General features: G+C 36.5%; 1 protein-coding gene across 3 annotated transcripts in view; it reads right to left on the minus strand.

Annotated features, from left to right (window-relative positions):
- Positions 1-4,814: 4,814 nt before the first annotated feature.
- Positions 4,815-24,731, minus strand: part of CBLB (Cbl proto-oncogene B) — a 132,245-nt gene continuing 112,328 nt past the window's right edge. For 2 of the 3 annotated variants that reach the window (XM_051635894.1, XM_051635911.1), the window contains 6 exons: positions 23,619-23,762; positions 19,024-19,112; positions 18,792-18,923; positions 17,344-17,484; positions 15,179-15,298; positions 4,815-8,660 (listed from right to left, as the gene is read on the minus strand). In XM_051635894.1, coding sequence (XP_051491854.1) covers positions 8,398-8,660; positions 15,179-15,298; positions 17,344-17,484; positions 18,792-18,923; positions 19,024-19,112; positions 23,619-23,762 — 889 coding nt within the window. In that variant the 3' untranslated portion in view covers positions 4,815-8,397. The remainder of the gene's footprint in view (positions 8,661-15,178; positions 15,299-17,343; positions 17,485-18,791; positions 18,924-19,023; positions 19,113-23,618; positions 23,763-24,731) is intronic. The other variant, XM_051635902.1, reaches the window with a different exon arrangement.

Below are 24,731 nucleotides of genomic sequence, written 5' to 3' on the forward strand. Positions count from 1 at the left end.
GGTGAAAGAATGCCCATCAAATAAATAATTTACTTTCTTCCTTTTATTTCCTTCAGAATATATTCTTAATCTGTTTTCATTTTCTTCCTTTCTTGACCTTGGTCACATTCCTTCTTCCCCTTTTTCCTCTGATACACCTTTTTACCTTGTCACTGACTTCCCACCAAGAGACAGATAACAAATCTATCTTGTTCAAACAGTGCATCTGTTGGCGTAATTTCAGGAACTATATAAAGAGCAGAAGTTTTCTTATTGATTAACCAAGGAGAAAAAAGAAAAAGGTTGGAGAATATGTGGCTTTAAAGCCACTTTTCAATATCTACTACTAAAAAGCAAAGAAAGAGTACCAGCATCTTCCTTTCTTGAAAGGCATGCGTGATAGCTTCCAAAACGTAAATTGATGGGTAAAAGCTTTTCCACCATAAAAACATTATCTTAATAAACAAATAAATATATAAATCAATGCTTCTCCCCAAATCCCTTTTATCCCACAAACACATGCTTTTAAAAAATTGGCCAACTAGTTCCCCTCCACACATCTCATACTGCCACCTTGACAGACTTTGCTACAGTCTTGAAAGGGAGAAGACCAGGCAGTCTCAAGAGGCATGGATATTATGTGGAGCAAGCTCAAATGCAATGATGACACAGTACAAATAATGCAAGCTCCCCTAAGTGCAAATAACTGGAAAATAAATTTCAGCTCAACCAACCAAGAAAATCAATTCAGATTGCTAAGACAGTGTACATCAGCAGCAGCCTCTGTGTATCAGCTGTTAGTCCACACTGCTGTACTCATTGCTAGCAAAAAATTAACCTTTGTTCTGTGCATCCCATTAGAGGAACCTTGGATGTTTCACAAGGCAAATGATGTCAACCACTAAATAAGCACAGCAATGACATGGGATCCAGGACAGGCTGAATTTTACAGCATTATGCTCCTGGCACCACATGAATGCAGCAAGATACACAAGCACAAAGAGCAAAGAACATGCCCACAACGTCTTAGAATGAAGCCACAGATAACTTTAATTAGGTCTCAGACGTTTAGGAATTGTTAAGGAACGTTGTTAAAACAGGAATCAAGAGCCAGTTTGATGGCAGATTCACAACCTGCAGCAATGCCCTGGTTAGCCAGCGTCTAACATCATAAACAAAGCACAGATAAAATTAAGGCTCTGCCTCTCATAATAATCTGGGAGATTCATCATCTGGTCTTCTCATCAACACTAACACATCAAAGGAAATGATGCCAATGACTGAAGACACTCCAAGCCAGCTTTGTTTATTGCTAACAGTTGTCTTGGTAGAACTAAACAAAACAGATAGACAAGCTTTGAAGAGCCTCAAAACTACCACAATTTAAACCACTGGCAAAAAAACCCAACCTTGCTATGAGAACTGACCAAGCAGTTTGCCACACATTGTTTCAGAGGTGTGTGAGAGACCACATCCAGATGAGAATGAAGTAGGACTGTGAAGGTAAACCCTAAAATATACGGATTAACTGTTGCAGGTCACCTAGGAATGATACATGGAAGCATGTAATGCCCTATATGAATGTGCTGCTGTGCCCCAAACATGGTCAGCTACATTTCCCCTACTCCAGTGCACCCTTGGACACTACAACTCAAATTCCCTCCTACACCCACACTGAAACACTTAAACATTTTTCTAAGATGTCTTTTTTTCTTCTTGTTATTGCTGCTTGCTCTAAACTTTTACCTGTCTTCTCTCACCTGATTCACTCTAACTTACTTCTCAGCATTTCCCCTTCACTTCCATTCCCTCTCTCCCTCTTTTCATTACACTATTCCTGCTCCCCCCAAATAAATCATGGTTGTAACACACCACCTTCACTGCCTCCTTGCTCACTCAGCTTCTACATTCCAGTTGTCTTACCTCTGAAGGATCTCTTCTGGGTGGGTTATCTATATTTTCATGAGACCATCTATTTCTGTTAGATTTGGGGGAAAATGACACATCTTACATGATTTATTCCATAAACATGCACCTCACTCAGAACCAGAAGTAATAAAAGATGATTTTGATTTCCAATATACAAACCACATTTTTTGGACAAACCTCTTAACTCTCATATTTAAACATAAGCCACCTCAAACACAAGTACTGTTATTAGGAAAGGATCTCTTTATTAGTTTCAAAACTCAGAAACAGAAAAGAGACCTGCTTGAAATAAGCAGTGGATTTAATCTCCATTCCTGTCAAGCAAATCATGAAACACAAAATAACATTTCCATGCTGAGAAGGGAGCAGGAAAAAATGCCAGTGATATAAACAAATATAGGCCTTCTCACAGAATTCTGAATCCATTTTGGATAGGGGCCATTAGGATATGGCAGGCAATATCTGTATAATGATTGAGAGAAACAAGACCAGCAGAATGCTTACGAGGGATCAGAGAAGAAAATACAGATGCAGTTGCAAGTTGAGATGGGAAACACTCAAGTGTTTCATTGCTGAGATGAAGGATGCACTGGTCGTTGATGTCACTGTGAAGAGATTTAGGGTGGGAAGAGGAGAGGAAAATCTGTCTTAGAAGGAGCAGATGTGGATGCAAAGTGATGTGTCCATTGTGGGTCAAAGGCTGAGCTGAACTCTCCGAGACCAGAATTTGAACTTCAATTTATAGGCCTAGATAATAAAGGTACTACTGATAACAGTCATAACGGAAAGTACAGAGAATGAAAATTTTGAATTTTATACGGACTGTATTGAATTAGTAATGAAGATACAAACTTCAAGATGAAACACCTGGAAGTCACATGTTCAAGCAAGATGACAGCTTCAGAAAACTACGTCAGCTAGTACCTTGAGGTATTTCTGAATGGCTGATGAAGTAGACACTCTCATCTTCATAAAGCATTTGAAATTCAGTGATATTCAATCAGCAAATCAAAACAAAAGACAAGTTCTCCTTAGGGCATTTACTGCCTTGTGGTCTAATGAAAATGAGGGAGCATTTATTACTTTCAGTGTCCTAATCATTACTCTGATGCATAAGAGAAAGTGATCTATTTTGGAGTAAATATATGCACCCTCCCAACTATCTAGGAAGAAAAAAAAAGCCTTTTAAAACATGGATTACTATAGCAGCTTGATTATTCTACAGATGCAGTTCAGCTATCCAAGAGGAGCAGATATTTTGCAGAGGTGAGTACCACAGCCTAGTTCTCAATTCTTTAGGTTGGCATCAGTTGGAATACTCGCTCCTCCTTCAAAAGCCAAGATGAGCTTTAAAACAGGTGTTTCCACTTAAATCCCTATGGTTTTGCTTTTTTTGCTAGCATCAAAAACCATTCTGAGCAGAGTGCTACTTCACACTTCCCCCTATTGCTGAGACCCTGGCATACTGTTCCAAAATAGCATGTCTTTTAAAGAACTTCTCAGAGAAGGAAGGACACTGCAGTTGAAGGCTGGAGTAATCTTAACAAATACTCTTCACTTGCACTTGATGCCCAGGCAATTCAAACCAGCTAAATCTTGTATGCCAATAGGTGACAGGGTCTTGGACTGTTAGGACAGAATTACCATCTTCTATGTAGTTCTCTGCTCCTCTCCCATCTTGCTGGCTCTGGTGGCAGTTATTGCAGTTTAGAAAAGCTGACTGCAACAAACAAGCATTGTTGCAGTTAGACTGGCTAATTCCTTCACCAATCGACACAGATGCAAGCAGTTCACAGTCAGAATATAGGTATTCAATGAATTTGAGCTTTTGTTTCATACTACCTGAGGCTTTTAAATTCCTCCTGATGTTTAGGAAGGTTATGGGATTAAGTTCACAAATTTAGGATTTATTTTGTGATTTAAGATTAACAGATTTGGGATTTAATTTTAATAAGAATTTTCCCTGCTAGACATGAAATAATCTAAGGACAAATAGAATGTTTAGGAGTCAAAGTAACAGAGTGTTCTAAAATTTATCATTTTGCTGATGGAGACTCATTGCAACTGAAGGCAGATATCTTATACAGAATTAATGACTGGGTCTAACAAACAAAAATCCCTGCCACATTCCTAAAGCATCCAAGTGACAGCTGACATTCACATTGGAAGAGTAAAAATGAAAGAAATAGGCAGCTACAGTACCACGGACATGTATCCCAAACAGTTAACTATCCTACTTACTAATCTGACAAGTGACCTATATAATGGGCAAGGATTTAACGCAGACTGAAGAAAGTACCATGAAAATCTCATCATTGAAACTCTAATCCAACCTGCAAGGAATGGTGTTGGGCTTTTAATAGTAATAGTTGTATTGTGATGCATAATAGAGAGGCTAGAGGGATCTTTTTCCAGAATGCTGGAATACAGTAACAAAAAAAAGTGGTTTACACTCCTAAAATATTTTTTGCATTAAAAGTGCAATGCTTAAGAACGTAAATGCACAGGATGTTAAAGAAATATCAGTGTGACCATACTGCAATTTTCTTCAGGAAAAAATCCTGTAAATTAATGAGCAGTTGGACTGTATGTTCACCACTTCGGATTCTAAATATTCAATGATTATCACCTTTCTCCCATACAACTATTACATGCATTTCTGAAATTACTTCCAATTTATATTTTTTTTCTACTGAGATGTAGAAATAAAGTTATGTGCGGGGATATAAAGGCACTGCAATGACTCACCTTATTTTAGAGCAAGGCCTCATTTTTGTGGCTTACAAAAGAGTGGTGTCTAAGACCCCTACATAGCATAGTCTATGTTTCTAAAGCAGTATATGAAAAGTGATAATATTCAATAACAGAAGAGACAGAGTCTTGAAAAATCATGGACCAACCCATCATGCTGTTAACATTAATTTTATAAAACACCTTACAAGAACAGATAAAGAACTTGAGCTTACATAATAACCAAAATTTAAAAAGAATGAATAAAATATAAATTAATTGAACACATCACTAAGTTTGCCACATGTTAGACAAGTTTATAAAAGGCATTTTCAGATAAAATAGTTATTTGAAAGAAAATCCTTCAAAATGGAAACTACTGAAGTCCTTTTTTCAATAAGTCGTTCCTAAAAGCGCTGAATTCCAGGTCAACATGTAGTACCTGAATTTGCTTAGAATATGGTGCTTGTTTGCTCCAAAATTTGTCAAGCTTTAAGACACAATTGTATATGCTTTCAGGTCAGAGTCATCAGTGCAAAGTAAAGCTTCAAGCTGAAAATGAGAGAAATGTAACAGAAGAAATGATCCCGGTACAAAACATCTTAAATTCACATTATGAAAAAAAAAAAAAAAAAAAGTGTGCCGGGTGCACTCTTGAGATACTGCACATTAACAAATTTTATCAGTGGCCATGTTAGGGTTCCAGTCAAGCCATTAACACGGCTAATCGTATGACATTAATTTATTTTATCAGCATTTCAATTTTTTTCTACTCAAAGTCTTTGGAAAAGATCCACGCTGCTGATGTCCAGTTACTTTGCTCAACTTCTCATTCAGCCAATTTGCTTAAAATGCAGTAATTCAGCCAAAAGGAGATAAAAGGTGAGGCCAACAGACATCAGAACGATGGTCTGAAGCCTGCAAAGACATTTAATTGGATGAAATATGATAGCACGCGTTTCTGAGTTCAACCAACTTTGCTCATTCAAGCACCCTCACTGAAGTCAGTCTCCCTTAAAGTTACATATGTGCACAACACACTGTCAGACTCAAGCCCTTAAGTCTTTCAAAGGTAAAAAATATGTTTACAGAACTGTGTTTAGAGAACTAGACTGTAGCCAGATTCATTTCCTTTCAGCCTACCAATTCCCGTGCACTGAACATCAACACTCTAGGCAAAGCAAATTCACTCTGCTTGACTTTGAAACTATTAACCAACACAGTTTTGAAATTGTCTTCACATTCCGCTATTTAGAAGTGTTATTAGCACACTCATTTAAAGACAAATGGAACCCTCTTCAAGTTACCACTCAGAATATTGCTCACCAAGTGCTTTTTAACACATCCTAAAAAAAAAGAAGTGTCACTGGTGGTCACAACCAGAAAGAAGGAAAAATTTAAAAACCTTAATCTACCAGGCAGCAGTTCCAGCAGCATTTATACTAAGCTGCTGCATAAGAAGGAGAAAATGAGTTCTGCATTACAATTCAAAATTTCAAATTCAATCTGCAGCCTGTTTCCCCATCCTTGCAAAGCATTATTTTTTTCACTGTCATCATTGCTATGCTGGCAGTTAAGTCAGAACCTCACTTAAGTCATTCCAGTACAATCACAGTGTTCAATTTAATAATATGGATTGTTTTGAATTTATAGTTAGCTAAAATGCTAGAGTGATGCTGTAAACAAAACCTCATTAATAAGAGGGTTCAAGACTACACAGAACCTTCTCCCAAAACAGAGGAGAGAGACTTGAACTAATAGCACAGAATATAACTTTCACCAAAACTTTTCCTAAGCTGTACTCAATGAACATTTAAAGGAAGTTGCAAATGCCCTTTTCTAGGACATAAACTCAGAATAATTTGCTGAAATCAAAAGGGAACAGAAGCTCTTCCCTGTGTCCTGAATTCTCCTGATGTTTTATCACTAAAGCAGATTAATGATATCCATACTATGCTTTGTGATGCTAAAAAAGAATGTATTTAATTACTTTGAAGAATAAATTATTTGATGAAACAATGGACTTGGAAATATCACAGTAATCTCCACTGGCTGTTTCCAGTTATTTTGAATTCTGCAATTTAGGGATTTGCTGTCTTTAAAAAGAATCTTTAAAACAAATGCATTGGCTGCTGAGATCTGTTCCTGTAAGTGATGCAACTTTTATCACTTGCTCTGAGTGAAGACCAACATGGACAGCTGAAAGGGAACAATAACTATACACCTCATACTCAGTTTTGCACACTGTGAAAATTCCCATATACTGGTCACATCTCAAAATGTGAAAAATACTCTACCTACCACATGGTTTTATCTTCTCAATAGTAATAAAAGACAAGACGATTTCAGAGTTTCCTAAAAAAACCAAGAAAGCAGCAATCTTAAGAAATATTCTGGAAATATTTGGACTTTTCACTTTGAGTATACTGAAAACAGAGTTGTCTTCTCCTCCCTTCTAACATTGGAAAGATTTTAATTTGGCTTGCATCAGTTTGGGCTGAGAATTAAAATGTCAAAGCCTGGAGTATCACTAACCATGTAAAGCAAAAGTGTATTTCCAACTAGGCAGTTGGAAGGTGAGTGAATAACTTTGGGTATTAAACACATACTTGAGAAAAATAAAGTGTACAGAGGAGGAGGTTACTAAAGAACTTTGCAAAAATATTTCTACAGTAGCATTAGAAATTAACAGTGCATCAAAGATTTAAAATTTTCATGTTAATATGGACTGATCCAAGCCACAATGAATCACAGGATAATCACTCAAACTAAAAATTAACCACATTCTACTTTACAGAAGCTAGAACTGGAATTTACCTGAATACCATTAATATGATTCAAAAAGATTCCTTCTGGCATGCCTCAATTTACCCATGGAGAACCAGTGCCATTAGTGTGTAATCAAAATACAGTATTATCATGAGCGTTTTACTTTTTGGAACATTTGCTATCAAATACTCAAATCTGAAAGAGCTTTTACATGTGAGAACTCAGTATCACTGCTGCATGAAGTGTTTTATTTGTCGGTTGGGATTTTTTTTGTGGAAACTGGGTAAAAGACCTTGAGGGCTACAGGTCATGGAATTCATGTTAAACAGAAAGCTGCCCAACATTACCGTCAATACCTTTAAAAAGGCAGTTCATAGACAGAATAATGAATTTTACATTCAGATATTTCCTCTCAAAAGCAAAGGAATTTCAGAAGAAATAAAAATCAGTAGTGAAGGCCACATACTTTTTGCATTTGATGAGCTGAAATGCAAAAAAACAATTAAAGCATCTTGTAAGAGAAAAAAAAACAACAACAACAAAACAAACACAGAACTTCTGGGAAGTGATGATTTAGTTGATGGGGTGGCCAGCACGGAAACTGTTGGGAATGCTACAACAGAACTGACCACAAGTACAAGGGAATATGAACAGGAACATAGTACAGGCATCAACTAGAAAATTGTAACTTGCCAACTTGTAAACAAGAAAAAGCATTTCACAGATTAAAAGTTCTAGGGAAGTAAACTTCTTTAAATTATTTTGTCAGTTCAACCCTGATTTAAAAAAGTATGGCTAGCAAAAATACATAAGCCTCAGCATATTTATAAGTCTTGATCAGAGCAGCCATGAGCCTTTGATAAACGGCTGGAAATGAACACCCTTCTACTAAGGATGAAAAAAAAAATATTCCATTCTCTTCTTTCTCTCATTCCCCAATCCACACGTGTATATGTAGAATTCACATGCTCCAAGAATATCCTGACGCTGCTATAGATTGAGACGTGGAGAGACCGGTGGAGGAAAACAGACAAACTCTCTTAAAATACTACGGGCCACATCAACGTTATTCTGGGCAATTTCAAGTGCCCTCTTGACTTCTTCAAAGGCATAGCCCTCTCCCATAAGTTTTGCAATTTTTGCATCCACATTTTCTGTAGAACTGTCAGAGCTGTATGCTTTCCTGTGATGTATTTCTGGTGCAGTCCTCCGAGGAAGTGGTTTAGGGGGCCTGGCTGGTGCTTGTGAACCATCTGTTTCAAATAAAGGAGATAGAAATAATTATAAATTGGCTTAAAAACAGTGTTACAGGTAGGTCAAGCATCATGAAGCAGTTTAAAAAGTAAAATACTGAAGAAACATAAAGATATTTTCTTTTAATGACGTATCGTATTTTAAAATTCAGACACAGGCTGAATTTCTCAAGAACATCCAAAACAGAAATAATGCTATGAAGCTTTATTTTAATAATGTGAAGGAACATTCAAGTTACAATATGAATTATCCAAATCTGGAAGAAAAAGAAAGCACGATGAAAGAGCAAAGATGGTGAAAACAGACAGTCAAAATTTTGAAGGTGCTTGAATCTCAACCCACAGTTGGAGAACTTTTTCTTGGTGTGTTTTAAAAAAGCAAAACATAAATTTGATCACAATTTTGTTCAGGACCATAAGTTGTGCAAAGAGGAATACAGACAAATATGCCTGAGAGAGAAAAATCCTTCACTACTTGGTACATCTTGCAGATTCATTTCATGCGTAGCAGCTATGCATAAGTGGAGAAATTACTGGTTTATTAAAAAAACCTCTAAGTCCAATTATTATCAGTGGTGAGAACAAAACACAATCCTTCCTCTGCAGTGTTCCTTTCCTTAACTTCTATGGAAAGGCCACCTTCACAGTTAATGCTGGTGCTAAGAATCATGATGTGCTGATGAAAAGAGCTAATACTCAAACTTGCTAACCTTCTCAGAGTCAAGAGTTTCATACTCAAATAAACTTGGTACTTTAGTGAAACTTCTTTATCCTCACTGATTCCACAATAAGAAGCTTAAATACAAACAAGCATAGAGCAGAAAACAACTTCAAGAGCCAAGTATTTAAAACAAACAAAAAATAAAACAAACAATAAAACAAAACAAATTTTAATCCTTCCAAAAAGGGTTCTAGAAAGCTCCATCAACAGTGACTGATAGATAACTTGGAAGAATTTCTGGCTGTGATACTTCTTATTTACTTACACTGACAGCAGTGGCATTTTGCAGTGTTAAGTACTTGAGAGGCAGTTTCTAGAGATGAAAGAATGTTTTATTTCTAGTATTGCGGTTACAACATGTTACTTTATCAAAACACTGGACAGAGAGAACTGTAATTCCATTGAATGCATGAAACACTTCAGATTAATGAGAATAGCTTCCATTAGTAAGCATCTGATCAAGGTATATTCTTCTCCCAACTTAGTTTCCACGCATTCAGACAAGAGTGTTGCTATAAATTTTAATTTCATTTCTTAATTCATAGAAGATAATAAAATAGTACTTTTAGCAAGATGGTGATATCCAAAGAACAAATGGATGGGAGTAATTTGATTACAAATTTACAGTAAAGGGATAAGATTCATTCTGTTCTAATTTCATTGCCTATATTCCTTGCAAATAGTTACAACATCCTGTGAGGGGCCAGCCCTCCCAACCTACTTTGGGAAATGGTATCGAAACCCCATTGTATCCCCTGCTCATACGCATCCCAAAAGGCCTGCCTGGAAGGATGGAGACTGCAGCAATGGCCTGCATACAGCCTCAGGCCTGCATAGATAGACAACTTGTCACCTGCCTCCTTTTGGACATTGAGCCATTGACCACAACTCACTGGGTGTGACCATCCAGCCAATTTCTTATCCACTAAGTGGTTCATCTGTCAAATCCATGCCTTGTCAGTTTGGAGACCAGGATGTCATGTGGGACAGTGTCAAATGCCTTGCACAAATCCAGGCAGATGATGTCAGTTGCTCTGCCACCATCTCTGTAGCCTTGTTGTAGAAGGCCACCAGATTGGTCAGGCATGACTTGCCCTTAGTGAAGTCATGCTGGCTGTCACCAATCACCTTTTCATTTTCCATGTGCCTTAGCAGACTTTCCAGGAGGATCTGCTCCATGACCTTGCCAGGCACAGAGGTGAGACTGACTGGCCTGTACTTCCCTGGGTCTTCCTTTTCCCCCTTTTTAAAAACAGGGACTATGTTCCCTTTTTTCCAATCAGCAGGAACCTCACCAGACTGCCATGACCTCTCAAATATGATGGAGGCTTAGCAACTGCATCCACCAGCTCCCAAATGTCTTGGTTTGAGCCAGGATTAAGACAATTTTCTTTTTACTGATTTTTTTTTTCCTTCAGTAAGTTCTCTTTTAACTAGCAGCAAGTTTTCCAGCTAGTGGAGTGATAACATTGGAAGTTCATGTTACTGCTGAGACATCAAGGTCACTTTGCTCTGCAGGCTCAGATACTAGAGAAGCAGAAAAGTCCTATTTGTAACCCTCCTGTAGGGAGGAGTGGACTAGACAGACAGCAAAATCGACCAAGTATTCCATTCCATATATCTACATAAGCTCAGTGTAAGGTCAGGGATCACAAAAGACAACTTCCTTTTTCTTCTCTTCCATCCATGGCTGGCATCTGGACAGGACTCTGTCCATCCATCACCACTGATCCCTAGGCTTGTGCATTCCTGACCCTCACCACTCTCCCCTCAGCTCCTGTCTGCTCTGCTGCTCTCTCCAGCAGCTCCAGGACATTTCAGAGCTGCTCACAGCTCAGGAGATGCTGGGGGAGTTGTTGGGGGTGGGGGAAGACAATAGGGTTTTGCACATTCCTGAACACATTTGTATATATAATTCTACATTTTCTTTTATCCTTAGTATTTAATTAAAGCTGTGTAGTTTAGTTCTCAATCCATAAAGCCTCTCTCCTTTATTCTTTCCTTCTCTACCTGGGTGGGGGGGGGAGGGGATTGAGAGAGTTGTCACTGGTTCAACTGCCCATCCTGAGTCAAACCATGACAAGAAATTAAACATAACTCAGGAAATGTGCTTATTAATTTAAAAAACCCAAACAAATAAAAAACAGGTTCAAATTTCTCATTTCGCTTATTTTAGAAAACCCTAGACTCTACCAGAAGAATATTCTTTAAATAATGGTATGTCATGTTAAAAACCAACCAGTTTTCTCTCACAAACATTTCAAACTGTTTTAATATGCACATTTTGTTTTGGAATTTACTATCAAGGATGAAACAAAACTAATGTGCAAACTTTACACCTTCCCCTGCCCTTGAAGTATACCGGAAATTCTTAATGGCTAGAACAGATCCTTCAGTATGTATGTTACACAAGATGTTTTTTGCTCTACCCAGTCTAACACAGGCTTAAAACTGAAGTTACTACTTGCATAAAACCTTTAATTTGCTGAAGCTTCCAAACAAACTTTAAGCAATCACATAACTTAGCAAGGTCATTTTTAATTCTGTCAGCAAAATTGCAGCATATGCATTTTATTCTCGCTACAGTAACATCTCTCTATAGCACAGATACTTTAACATCTTCAGCCCTCTGGCTCAATTCCCATTATTTTTTTTTTAAGTGCTGACATCTCTTTCAATATCTTAATATCCACAAAACCTAAAAGCTGAAGCGAGGTATCACATTGGATCCTGAGCTTAAGCCTAAGCTGCATGTCCATCTGGACATTGAGATAGAGGTATTTAAACAGGACTTTCCTTCTCAGCCTCCCATCCTCTTTGATGATTCAGATGCTGTGGATGTCTAACTAAAAATTCAAATAGATTTTCTAATTGTGTAATTAAATTAACAGTTTCTACAGCAAGGAGCTTCCTCTATCACTCACATTTCTGTAATTCAGCACTAGATTTAACCCTTAGCTAGTGGGTTAGAATAAAGGCAGAGACAGGCTCATTTAATAGTGTTTCAAAACCTCAGAAAAAGTTCTGAGAGCTCTGTGGCACAGCAGGAGGGGGGCATATGTAATGATGCCAGCCACCTATTCCTCTCTGCTGTGAAATTGCCCTCTTCTTCCCTTGCTGCTTCTCCTGTATGTTCCATGGTCTTTCACTGACAGGCTGAGAAGCAAGCATCAGAGAACCAGATCATGAAGTTGTGCAAGGCCCTCTGTGGAGCAGTGGCAGCTTCAGCTCATCTAACTGGGGTATAGGAGCAGAACATACGCAGGGGGCACCTATACTAGAGCAGGAAGGAAGTGAGAAAGGAGTAACCGCACATATTGATCCATCAAGCTCTTAGGCATGATCTTCATATTCCACATTATTGCAGGAGATGAGTCCTCTTTGGGTTAATTGAAATCCACTCTGAAATAATATGCGACAACCTCACCCAAACATTTTCATGTAAAGGAAATTAAGTTTGTATGCAAGAGCTATAATGAGGCCAGGTGAGTGAACAAGGAGCAGAAAAAGATACTTAACTAGCCATTTGAATCCATTTCTTACAGCACAACCAAATTCAGTAACAGCAGACATCTATACTGGAGGCCTAATTTTCTTATGCCTTTCCCACGTATCATTGGCTGTGTGTAGGTAAAATATACCAACTATTAGCAGTACCTCCTTCTCTTGATTTTATTGGAATAATTTTTAAAAGTTGTATTTAAGAAGTTTGAAAAACTATGCCTTTGGGATAGCTAGGTGCATAGTTGAGAACTATTTCCTAAGTATTCAACACTAAATATGTTGCTGAATTAGAATAAATTTCTCATTACATGTTAATGATTCAGTTGAACATCATCACAGCAATCTTAAAAACAGTCAAGCTAAAGCACAGAAGTTAAAGGACTCCCCATGCTAGTCTAGGGAGCCAGAGGCTAAGTCATAATTAGATTTTCATGTGAACTACATTTTTTCTCCAGCTAGTTCAAAGAATCACCACAGAAAAAGGCTGAAATGAAGAATTTCCTAAGTGAACTTATTAGGTCAGAATAAATGCAAAACAAAAGTTCTGAATAGTTACATCTCTACGTTGTCTTTTTAAATCACAGATGAAGGTGAACTGGTTCATCCTGAAACTCATCAGTTCTGTTCTATGGAATTGCTGCCACTGTAAAAGCAACTTTCCAATTAGAAGTACAAAATGATCTATCTCATAGTTTTAATTTAATTGAAATTAAATGGAATATGTCACTGTACATCATGCTGGTTTAGAATGATAATTATAGCAAAAGTCCACACGTGGGTGTTTTAGAAGATGGCTATGAAAAACATACAGATAGAAAAGTATTTATTAAAGGCACACAAGAATGCTCCAAGATCTTCGCTAGTAAACATTTTGAAATAATTTAGGAAAATTAAAAATTATTCTACCACAGAATTGCAAGAATTGGAAGAAAACTTCATACCTTTAAAAACAGTTACATCATTGTAATAATTTGCTTTATAATATAATACTCTACATAAATCAGGTTAACATTGTAACTCAAATAGATCCCTCACAGTGTCACATATAAAACATGCATAATAAAACTCTTTTCCTAGCAAAAGGAAAAAAAAGAGTAAAACTGATATCAGTAGAGGTATCCTCCCAAAAATGCTAGTTTACCAAAGGCATCGCAATAACTCGCAAATGTGATATTCCTTAGAAAATCTCTAGCACTCTTCAGGCTAAATTTCCCCTATAGTTTCAGTTGGAAAAATATATTCTTTCATTCCTATACCATGGCAGAGATGAACTATGTTTTCCTAAAAAGGAGAGATACAATTACGATTTAAAAATGAATCGTTATTTTCACTTGTGATTGCTGCAATTATACAATTATTATCTTTATATCCACAGAACTAAGTCAATTTCTTTATGCATTAGAAAAGAGTTCTTACACACAATTTGCTCTTATCTGGAGAACGAATAACAGCTCAATGCATCACTTAGCTCTTTCTCTGTGTGTTCTCCTCACACAGCAAAATTATGGAGGTGGGACAATTCTCCCCCTTTCCCATATACCATGCATATCTAAAGAAAAGATTTGTCTACAAGTTGGTAAGAGCACTTTGAAATATAGGTAATTTTATATTTTATAATTATTTTAATTATTGTGAGTAGCTTTTATATTTTATGTTTTATAATTATTTTAATTAATTTGAGTAGCTTTTCCACTATTAGTGTTGCCTGAAAACCATAAGCAAAATTTCAATGGCAAATGAATTGCCTCTACTGGACTTGTTCTGTTGGAAGACTGAATTCTAATTGGTTTTGGCTCCTGTTCTTTTATTAAAAAACATTTAAACATTTTTTTAGAACTTCAGACAAGCATTAGCAAAAAAGGTCAGAAAATATTAACACTTTAAAAAGTGAAGTTACTTTTTTTTTTTTAAGGAGCAATGAAACAAAGATGAAAGTGAGATGCATACAGTCCCTGCAGGAATTCTGGTCTCTTGTGAGCATTTGAGGTATCATAAGAATCTCTGACTTTCTCAAAAAATAAGGAACATTACAACTCACATAAGCATTCAGTTTGGCAGCTGGTGAAACTGATTCCATAATATCTACACCTACAGATAACAGGTAGCCATTTCTACATTTATTGTTCAACTTTAATTTCTGTTATTCTTTGATGATGTTGTATTTTTGTAAAGCAATAATTCTATTGCCATTTTTTGCCTGAAATGACAAAAAAAAGCCTTACAGGACTTTATGGATGGAAGTTACTTGCTTCATAAAGTTGTAATTTTCTACAAGAACAGCTTTCTACCTCACCTGAAGAGGGAGGAAGTTGATCATAGTCTTGAGATGCCCTGTTTGTTTTGACACTTTCTCCAGTTACTCTCCGAGCAGGTGGCAAAGGAATGTGACCAGTTATGGGATCAAAATGAGGATCTGTAATAACAGAACAAAAAAAGGTGTCTTAGAATAATGATCATTATTATTCATAGCATATCCTTATGCACACATACATCCAAATTCAACACTTGCATAGTAGACATATAAGGATATCTGGAAGTGACAAAAACAGGAGCACAGCTCCAAGCTTGCCTATCCTGCACTGACCTGTTTACATCCAGGAGGTACCTTTCAATTACCCAACCTCGAACATCTCTAGCACTGTGGCTGGCAAAGCCTGGAAGAAATTGCAAAGCCTGAAGCAGCACAATTAGAAATATCCTAGCTATTCACTTTGGTAACACTTCACAAAGACTGCAGGGTAGAGGGTAGATTTCCTATCCATACTGTCCCAGCCACAGGTAAATATTACAGGGACTGTTAAAGGCTGTGACTGGACATGGCTTCTGCTCTGGCCTCATAAGAGTGTTTGTATGCGAGTCCAAATTTTTGCTGCTGTTGATTATGAGATTATTATTCTCATCTGACAGGTTCTGATGGATAGCTGTGAAATCACTCCCAAGACTCGTATGGGAACGACAATAAAAAACTCACAATAAATAATCTACAGCAGCCTACATGACGATATGCAAAATGAGTAATATGACTAGAAATACCATATGAATAAAAAAGGCTAATCCACACAACCATATATCCTTAAGTAGATGTATATATTTGTAGCAGCAGTATAATTAATCTTATAAGATGGTATTCACTATACAAATATATATATATATATATATATTCAGTATACATATGGCTGGAGATGGATTTTCAAGATTTTTTATTAAAATCTGTTAATTTTTTTTAACATTGTCAGTGATGGTTTTTAGATTATTTGGAAATAACACTTAAAAATTTGAAACACTGCACGTTCCTGGGAACTGCGTGCAGATCAACAGAGGCTGTACATATCTGTGTGAGGGCTTCTATCTTTCCTCTCCATTCCCATTAAAACTGAATGGTGCAGCTTGTGTTTCTACAGTTGAGGCACTCATTCAGACTGGATTAAGTAATAAAAATATTCCATAAAAGGTTATTCCAGTTCAGCCTAAACTAGCTCACTTTCATCCCACAGCTATTATCACTCACAAAGGTCAGCCAAACACCTGACAACCTCTCAGCCTACTACTGGAGTTGCACGAGGACTGCTCGTCATCTCCATTCTAGCATTTCCATGATACTGTCATCAAAACATTTCATTTATCCTTCTCCATACAGCTTCTAGGAAAAAAAGGTAGGAAAAAGAAGATGACATCTAACTGCACCACAAGGTAGATATCACTGAAAATATTCCTGGGATACAAACACTTGAGACACCAACATCCTTTAGAAGCTTCCACAGAGGGAAAAAGTAAGTTCATGGGTACGTACTAGAACTCTCAAAAATCCCAGTGTAATCTGTTCCATCAGCAGTGAATGTAGTCAGGTTAACCTGATAATCAAATACTTTTCAACTCAAAGACAAAATTTATAAATTTTGAACATAGCTTTTATACATTTTACATGCAAAATATTGGACTGAAAAAGTGTCACAGGAAGAGACTGACTTATCAAAAAGGTTATGAACTGCAAGCACCTGCAACTGTGTTCACTATTAATAATAGTTTTGCAGCAAAACTTTACAAAAGTTCACTTTTCCCAAAGGTGCAAATTGAAAGTAAACCCCACAAATTATGGTTTATTATAGAAAAAAAATGGAGTTGACAAAAGGATACAGACTAGTATCACAGATTACAACAGAAAACTTGGCACTTCACAAGTAACAAGTTTTAATATAAAAATATAATTTACCAAAATATCTAGCCAGGTATAGAAATACTGACCTTATTTCATTACTTTGTGATAACGAAAAGTTAAGTCTTTTTATATTCCAAGTTGTTTCATCACCATTAAAAACAAGCCTATTTTTAAATATTTGGTACAATGAAGTATAGACAAAACAGACTTCTGAAGCCTGATAACAACTTTATCACAGAACAGCTAAGCTTCAGAAGTAAAGGAAAATTAAATAAAATACATTCATTCTTTTGTATTCCTACCAGAATTAAGGAACAGTTCATGTCCTGAAGGAGGTCGGCTTCCAGAGCCAGCAGGTTTTGTGTGCTCTATCATGCTGTGCCGAGCAGGTGGCGGTGGTGGGGGTGGTAGGGAAGGGGGTGAGCTATCAAATGCATCTTCACCTGCATTTTAGAAAATAATTATTAGATGAGCAAAACTTAAGAACTGTAGAATAAAGAATGATGCTTAACATTAATTTTTTCTGGCTGCTGAAAGGGCTACTCCTAGGGTTCATCTAGCAGTTCAGTAAGTCCAGTAATGAAATTGTAAACCTGTCTCTTAATAGGCAAAATCCTCTTCTAAAACTTGCTCTGAATGACTGTTTTCAGTGCTCAGTTTCTTTTCTGGGGTAGGGGAAGAGGTTTCTTTTAGTGGCTCATTTGCAAAGAGTGTATTATAATGAAAGCTTCCATTGAATATCATTGTAAAATACCAGCTATCTTCCAGTAGCTAAACAAAAATACATATATTCAAACAGCAATGCTGACTACACTGAATCTGCTACATTTGTACTTTTTATTCTCTTTATCTGCTATTCTAAAGCTCTGGCCCCAGATAAAAATTGAATTTTCTAGGGCTTGACAAAAGAATGTACTCCTTACACAAAGGTGGTGCAGACAGGTCCAGGGGTTAGGAAGCAGTGTGATTTACATGCACTTCTGCTGTGAAATCTATGTACTCTTGCAACTCTGGAACACTTCAGGGACCAAACAGAGCATGGTGCAGGGATGGATGCCCCCTCCCTGGCAGCATTCAAGGCCAGGTTGGATGGGGCTTTGAGTAACCTGGTCTAGTGGGAGGTGACCCTGCCCATGGAAGGGGGATTGGAACTAGGTGATCTTTAAGATCCCTTCCAACCCAAAACATCCTATGATTCTATAGCAAATGTTCAAAAGGTTTTATGGAATCAGAAAATTGGATGATGGCGCATACACTACAATCTAACAACCATGCAGTTGAGTTTGTCAATGAAGGTGGGTGATAGCCAACCACAATCCCAGTATATTTACAGAGCTCAATGACATTTGTGTAGGAGAACAGAACAGAAAAGATAGCTTCTGGTGATTGTAGGCAGCAGTGAGCCTCAAACTGTCCCATGATAGTGGAAAAAAAATAGAAATGAACTTATTAATTTAATTTAGTTTTTACTTAGAGGTGAAAAAAAATATTTCAGGATAAATGATTTTGCTTTTCTTTATAGCTTGAATACAGATTTAGTAGGTTTTTTCATCTGTCTTGCATGACAGCTTCCAGACAGATACCAAGTACAGATCACTGATAGAAATACTGACTTACAGCTGTAATATTTAGCCCATAGCTTGTTTGGGACTCTTAACATACTTAATACCGGTTGTGTTTCAGTACACATGGCATTTGGTTCATCTAGGCAATGTTAACCATGAAATGTAATCAGTAAAAAGTCTGCAACCTAAAGGGGGCACCAGAAGATCATAATCGGAAGGTGTCCTGTTGAGCAAAGAGCTGTGTTTTGGGTTGTCTCTGGTAGGAGGTCGTGCAGGTGGCAAAGGTACGGAAACAGTAGGTGCATCACAGACATCTCCTGAATGACAAAATCAGAAGAAGTGAATGTTTTCTTGCTGTACCCCTAGAACAGCACAGAGTAAATTTTCTTGCTAAACAGTAAAAAAGTAAAAACATACCTAACTCAGGATATTTTGATTTCTTCATCTCAGAAGTACTACTGTGTGTCCCATTTGTTACTCCAGCACATTGACCATTCTCACACACCCTGAAGACGGACATTAAACAGAAAGCAATTAACCAGTTATCCAAGTATTAATTCCCAGAACGACTTAAGTACCTAAGCTGTCAGTCGATTATGTAGAAACAAATGAAAGACTTTAAGATGCACCAATTTTAAATTTGACTTTTTTTATACTGAGAGCAGATACTAGTTAACCATCAATAAAATTCCTTTGAAGGACTATATTGCTTTCTTGGTGGGATATTGACATGGCTTAAATAGCTTACTCAAGGCTGCAATACAAGACATAGTAAGAACTAACACTAAACAGTTCTCACTTCAGAACTCATGCCATTAGTTTATTCATCCAGTTAAGTTACAGTCCCAATCCTATTTTGTCTTCCCAGCTGTTGAATTTTCCCTAGCAGAAATACAGTATAGGAAATGTGGATTTTGATAATTGTCCATGCTGAAGTACACAGAAAAGTCATTAAACAAAATAAAACAAAACAATAAAACCCCCAAATAGAACACCACAACACACCACTAGCAATAATAAATTCCAACTAAAATCCTAGCCAAACTTAAACAAAAAAATAATTTAACTAGCCAAAGCAGTTTTGCAGGCACCTATTGATTTCTGTATCAAAAAGCTGAGTCTCATTGATATTTCCACCACAGTTTACTAGTTTTTAAAAATGGAAGCATATTATGCTCTCAAAATTAAACAACAGTATCAAATTAAATATGAACATCATCTAAACCAAGCAGAACAAAGATGCCTATCATCTTGTCAGAAAAATATCGCAGATTATTTTCGTAAGATGACTGTTCAGCCATTGAAGGGAAAAACACAGAACAAAAGCATTTTCATAATATTAAATATTATTTAAATAAATGTGAAAGAATTGGGAAATTACTCCTGTCATTGGAACTGTGAACCCTGAATATTTAGAAAGAATCAGAGAGTTTCCCTGGAAAAAGGCCACCACGCTAAACAACTCCAGCTTAAAAATAAAAATCCCAGCCCACCATGCACCATTATTACTAAATACTGGCAAATCTGCTAGAGCTATGTACAGCTAAAATTCCACATCTTGGGTTTTTACCAACAGTACAAACATTAATAAACCTATCAGCTTTGGCCATAAGGAAAAGAGGGATGAATAAAGGTCTGGAATCGTTTAAAATAAAAAAATAGGAAAGAGGAAGTGAAATCGTGTTTGTGGTCCCACGAGTTATAACTAGGAGTAATGAAATCAATGTAAGAATAATTACAAACTTATTAAAAACAAAACAAAACAAATAATGGTAAGAGCTATTTTGTTATGAATTAATTTCCCCAGGGAAGAGGTAGAGGAAGTGTTACTTCTATCTTTCCAATTAGATTGGTTCCATCTCTCAAATGCAGTGTATGTAACAGTTCCTTTGATTCTTCAGCATATACACTAAATAACTAAGAATATTTTCTACTTTAATTTGAATCTATTTTGCGTTTTCAATAACCTAACCAGCCACAGGCACTAAGATAACTTAACATGGCGCCATTTTAGAAGTCTTTAGGTCATAATGAGCCCAGTTAAGTGATCAGTTTATGAATCATGCTGAAATACCTGTTCACATTAACAGTAAACACCAGAAAAAAGGGCAGCAAATGAGTATTAGCAGGCAACACTTTGGTTCTTTTCCTTTTGGAAAAAGCTTTCTTAGGCAAAGATAGTAAATATAATAATGTATAATTCTTCTAATGATAGACAAATTAGTAATGCTGAAATTCTTTCCCTCCATTTCTCATTGCTAAGCCTGTCACACCCCTAGGAAGAGATGCTCAGCTTCAACAGCCTGGACAACCAACTGATCTGCCAGAAAATAAAACTGCAAATATTTTTTTGTGTTATTTTTGCAATATTTTTGATTGTCATATCTACCGGTAAAAGAGCAAAAAGCCTTGGAGGGAATATAAATTTGGGGGTTGGATGGAAGAACACCATAGTTCCTAATGTATAAAACATACGGAAGAAATTCTGAAGTCTCTTGAATTAACTGAAAACTCGAAGTTCTATTCAAGAACTGAGGAAGCAACACTTAAGAAAGTGATAGGAAAAAATAACAATGGAGGACAGAACTGAGAGGAGCTAAAAATTTAGGACAATTTAAATAGATACATAAGACATTGTTGACAGTTTTGCTAAACAATGCTGAATAGTTAAGCTTTTTTTGACACTCCTCTCCCTGTGAGATTAAAAGAACTGCATTAAAAGAATTCAGCATCAACCAGAATCAAGATTATTTTTCAAAGCTTTATCTCAGCTTTCACATCTAAGCACTGACATTAGCTAAAAGGAGAAATTTTAAGTATATGGAACATCATATATAATAATACAGAAATATTCAATAGTATTTCCTTTTTTTTTTAATGCTTAGGAGAATGGTTTGTTTCAAGTTAAAATTTTTGTCAGAATATGTAATAAGAGCTGGTGGTTTTAATCATAGAGCAACCTGAATGGCAAACTGAGGTAGTTTCTCTGTAGCAAGTCCTGGATTAATGCTAAAACACCCACCGTAAGTGCAAGACCAAGTATGCTAGCTAAAAAATAAAAAACTAGAAAAAACCTTTGACATCAGCTTCCCATTTACAGCCTCTATTAATAATTCTAATGGTCTGGTGAAATCTCACACTAGCCAACTGAAAGCACTTAACTCTTTTTCTGCAAAAGGAAGATACCAGAAAATCAGAACTTCGTAGTTTTCCAGCTTGTTCTTTTCTCAAGAATCTTTTACGGTCCATCTAGATATTAGCATTTTAGTTCACGTTAGGAGTATGAATTGAAACAAAACTCCTCAAGTCATTCCCACTTACAGAACTTTGGTTTCCATTGCAGAGAGGTCTCAGAGCATGCAGACAATTGCTTCTCAAAAGATGTCCTGCAGGAGCTCATCAATGTGCTGCAATTACTAAAGGGTAGCCAGCCATAGGACCATGTCAGGGCTAGTCTGAATCCAAAACTTCCCAAAACACAATGTGACTGTGGGGTGCTTGGGAGTCAGTTGGTTCCCTCTGCAGACCCACTCCTATTGCACCACACTACTTACCAGCCTAGCTCTCAGAAGCTGCTATACCAAGGTAATCTGTCACCATACTACTCTCCTGTCATACACTTCATATCTAAGAAAGGCTACACTCTATGTAACTCTAGTAATGCAAGCAACTCAGCCTCTATTACATGACTTCACATGGTACAGAAAGACATTTCCATGCAGAAGCACAACACACTCAGATAAAAAATGGCATAGGTAGGAAGTATTAGGGCCTTGGTATTATTTATTTTTTCCTCATTATTTTGCTCAGCCAACATTGAGATTTTTTTGGGTTTTTTGTTTTTGTTTTAAGTCTCATAAGGTAGATTGCAATTTAAGTACTCAAGACTCTAATGCTCAGACAACCGTGTAATATTCACATCTACACAGTGAAGGCCAGATCAGCATTTCTAATGAAGACAGAATTTTTAACCTGCATGCAAGGAATGATGAGACTATGACCTTTTTTTCACCTGTTCTAAATGTCTGATTAAAGAGGTCTAAAAACTGTAATTGCCTAATTTTGAGATGAGAGGCATGTTGAGATTTACTGATAGTGGGCTCTAGTTTATGTCAAAGTACAATATGTCACTGCATTTTTTTAATAGCAGAAGAGTCTGAACTTTTTAGATCAATACTTGATTTTCATATCATACTTTTGTCCTACAAAACAAGTAGAGAATTTGCACTTGTTTTTTCCAAGACTTGTTCTCTTAACTCCAGGCATTCAGACTTTTTTTACAAGTCAAAGACCAAGTCGTTCCCTAGGAATGACAAAGCCTTCAGTTACCATATTCCTTGGCTCCAAACCTCCTTGCCATAACCCATTAATAATTCAGAACTGTCACAGTTTGAAGGTATCGTTTTAGAACATGTTGAAGGCAAAAAAGAGATATTCCATCTAAATTTTATAAAAAGGCTCTCTTCCTGAGAAAATATACTAGGAAATAGGCTTGAAAAGCCAAAAAGACACAGTACACATGAAACAAAAAGAGAATAAAAGTATGTTCATACAGCTGCTAATTCAGATATTTTTCGGTACTATGTTGATTCTTAAAATGAGTTATATAAAATGTCAAAGTTTAAGGCTTTCAAAGCTGACTTTGGGAATTTCAGTCACATAATTCTCCTAAAAATTATATTTGCAAGAGTTATGGGTGTCGAATCTCCTGGTCAGTACTGAAAACCTCAACCTAAGGAAAAGAAGGATCAACTGCAGAAATGGTATCCAAAAGCAAAAAAAAAAAACCCAGTTCTGATACAACAGAGGTACAAAAAAGTAAACTGCACAATTTTATGACTATGGTGGTGGTCAAATGAAACAGAAACATAAGTTATCCAAGCTTGAAAATATAAGACATTTTAGAAGGCAGACAAGCATAACCATCATTATAAATGTTGAATCTAGTTAAATTTTGGAAAAAGCAGATTTTTTGGAAATAAGTTGCCTTCAAGTCTGCTAAATGACCTTACCGAGCAAGAGGTTTTATATTATGATTATGAGGTGGTTGTGAGCTCAGTATTACAGGATGTGAAGAAGGAACTTTGTATTCATCATCATCATCTGTGTGATCTCTTGACTTATCAGACAGAGAATTTGCTGAAGCAACAGGGCATCTAAGGAGATGAGAAAAACATCAGTTTAGCTTTAACTGTCACACAGTTGACCTCACTAGGATACAGAAAACACACCTCTTTAACCTAAACATCCTTAATTTATCTCTGCTGCATATAAGATAACAAAAAACCCCATGTCAAACTAAAACTTGTAAGGCTACTGGGTTTTTTTGTCACTGAGAATGCACAGAGGAAAGGGCAGCTGATCTTCCAAGAGTGCTACTTTAAGCAAGCACAACAGAACAGAGAATTGCAAAGAATTAGAGTACTAAATAGGCACTTACAAGACTTTACCTGTTTGCACCTACCAAAAGAACTAAACTGAAGTTAATTCAGGGCAAGTAATATTTAGAAGGGCTCAGTGACTTAGGGGACATTCATCTTTTCAGTGAGGCCTTGTTCCAGCCATAACATTATTGAACTCCCGGAATTCGCCTGTATCTTAAATTATTTTTACTTCATACAATAATTGTCTTTAATTGTCCTCCCAGACTGTGATTTATACTACTTCTTAAAAGTGGTGGAAGCCCAGGAAACAGGTAGACTTCACAATTTCCATTTACAGGTGACAAGTTTCATTGTGGAGAATACTGCTGGATACAAGAATTATTTTAAAATGAAAACGTAACTTCTACTATCTAGTTTACTGAGTATAAATTAAATGATGTGCAAAAAACTCATTTTAGTGAGCAGCCTGGGGAAAGTAATTGTTAGATATTAACAAGCTCAACATATCTTTCGGCCTTCAAAGAATATAACTAGCTATGCTAGCAATCAACACCATCTAGACTTTTATACATAGAGACCCTCCACTTATAGTAATTACTCCAATACATTTGAAATACAAAAGCTTACATTAAGGACTTCAGCTTGATCATACATGAAATGCACAAATGGAAATCTGATTCGTAAACTAGCGAAAACATGAAGAACAGTAACTGTATTACTTCAAAAATAATCTGGATATTA

Source organism: Apus apus, chromosome 1 (genome assembly GCF_020740795.1).
Source record: "Apus apus isolate bApuApu2 chromosome 1, bApuApu2.pri.cur, whole genome shotgun sequence".
NCBI lineage: Eukaryota > Metazoa > Chordata > Aves > Apodiformes > Apodidae > Apus > Apus apus.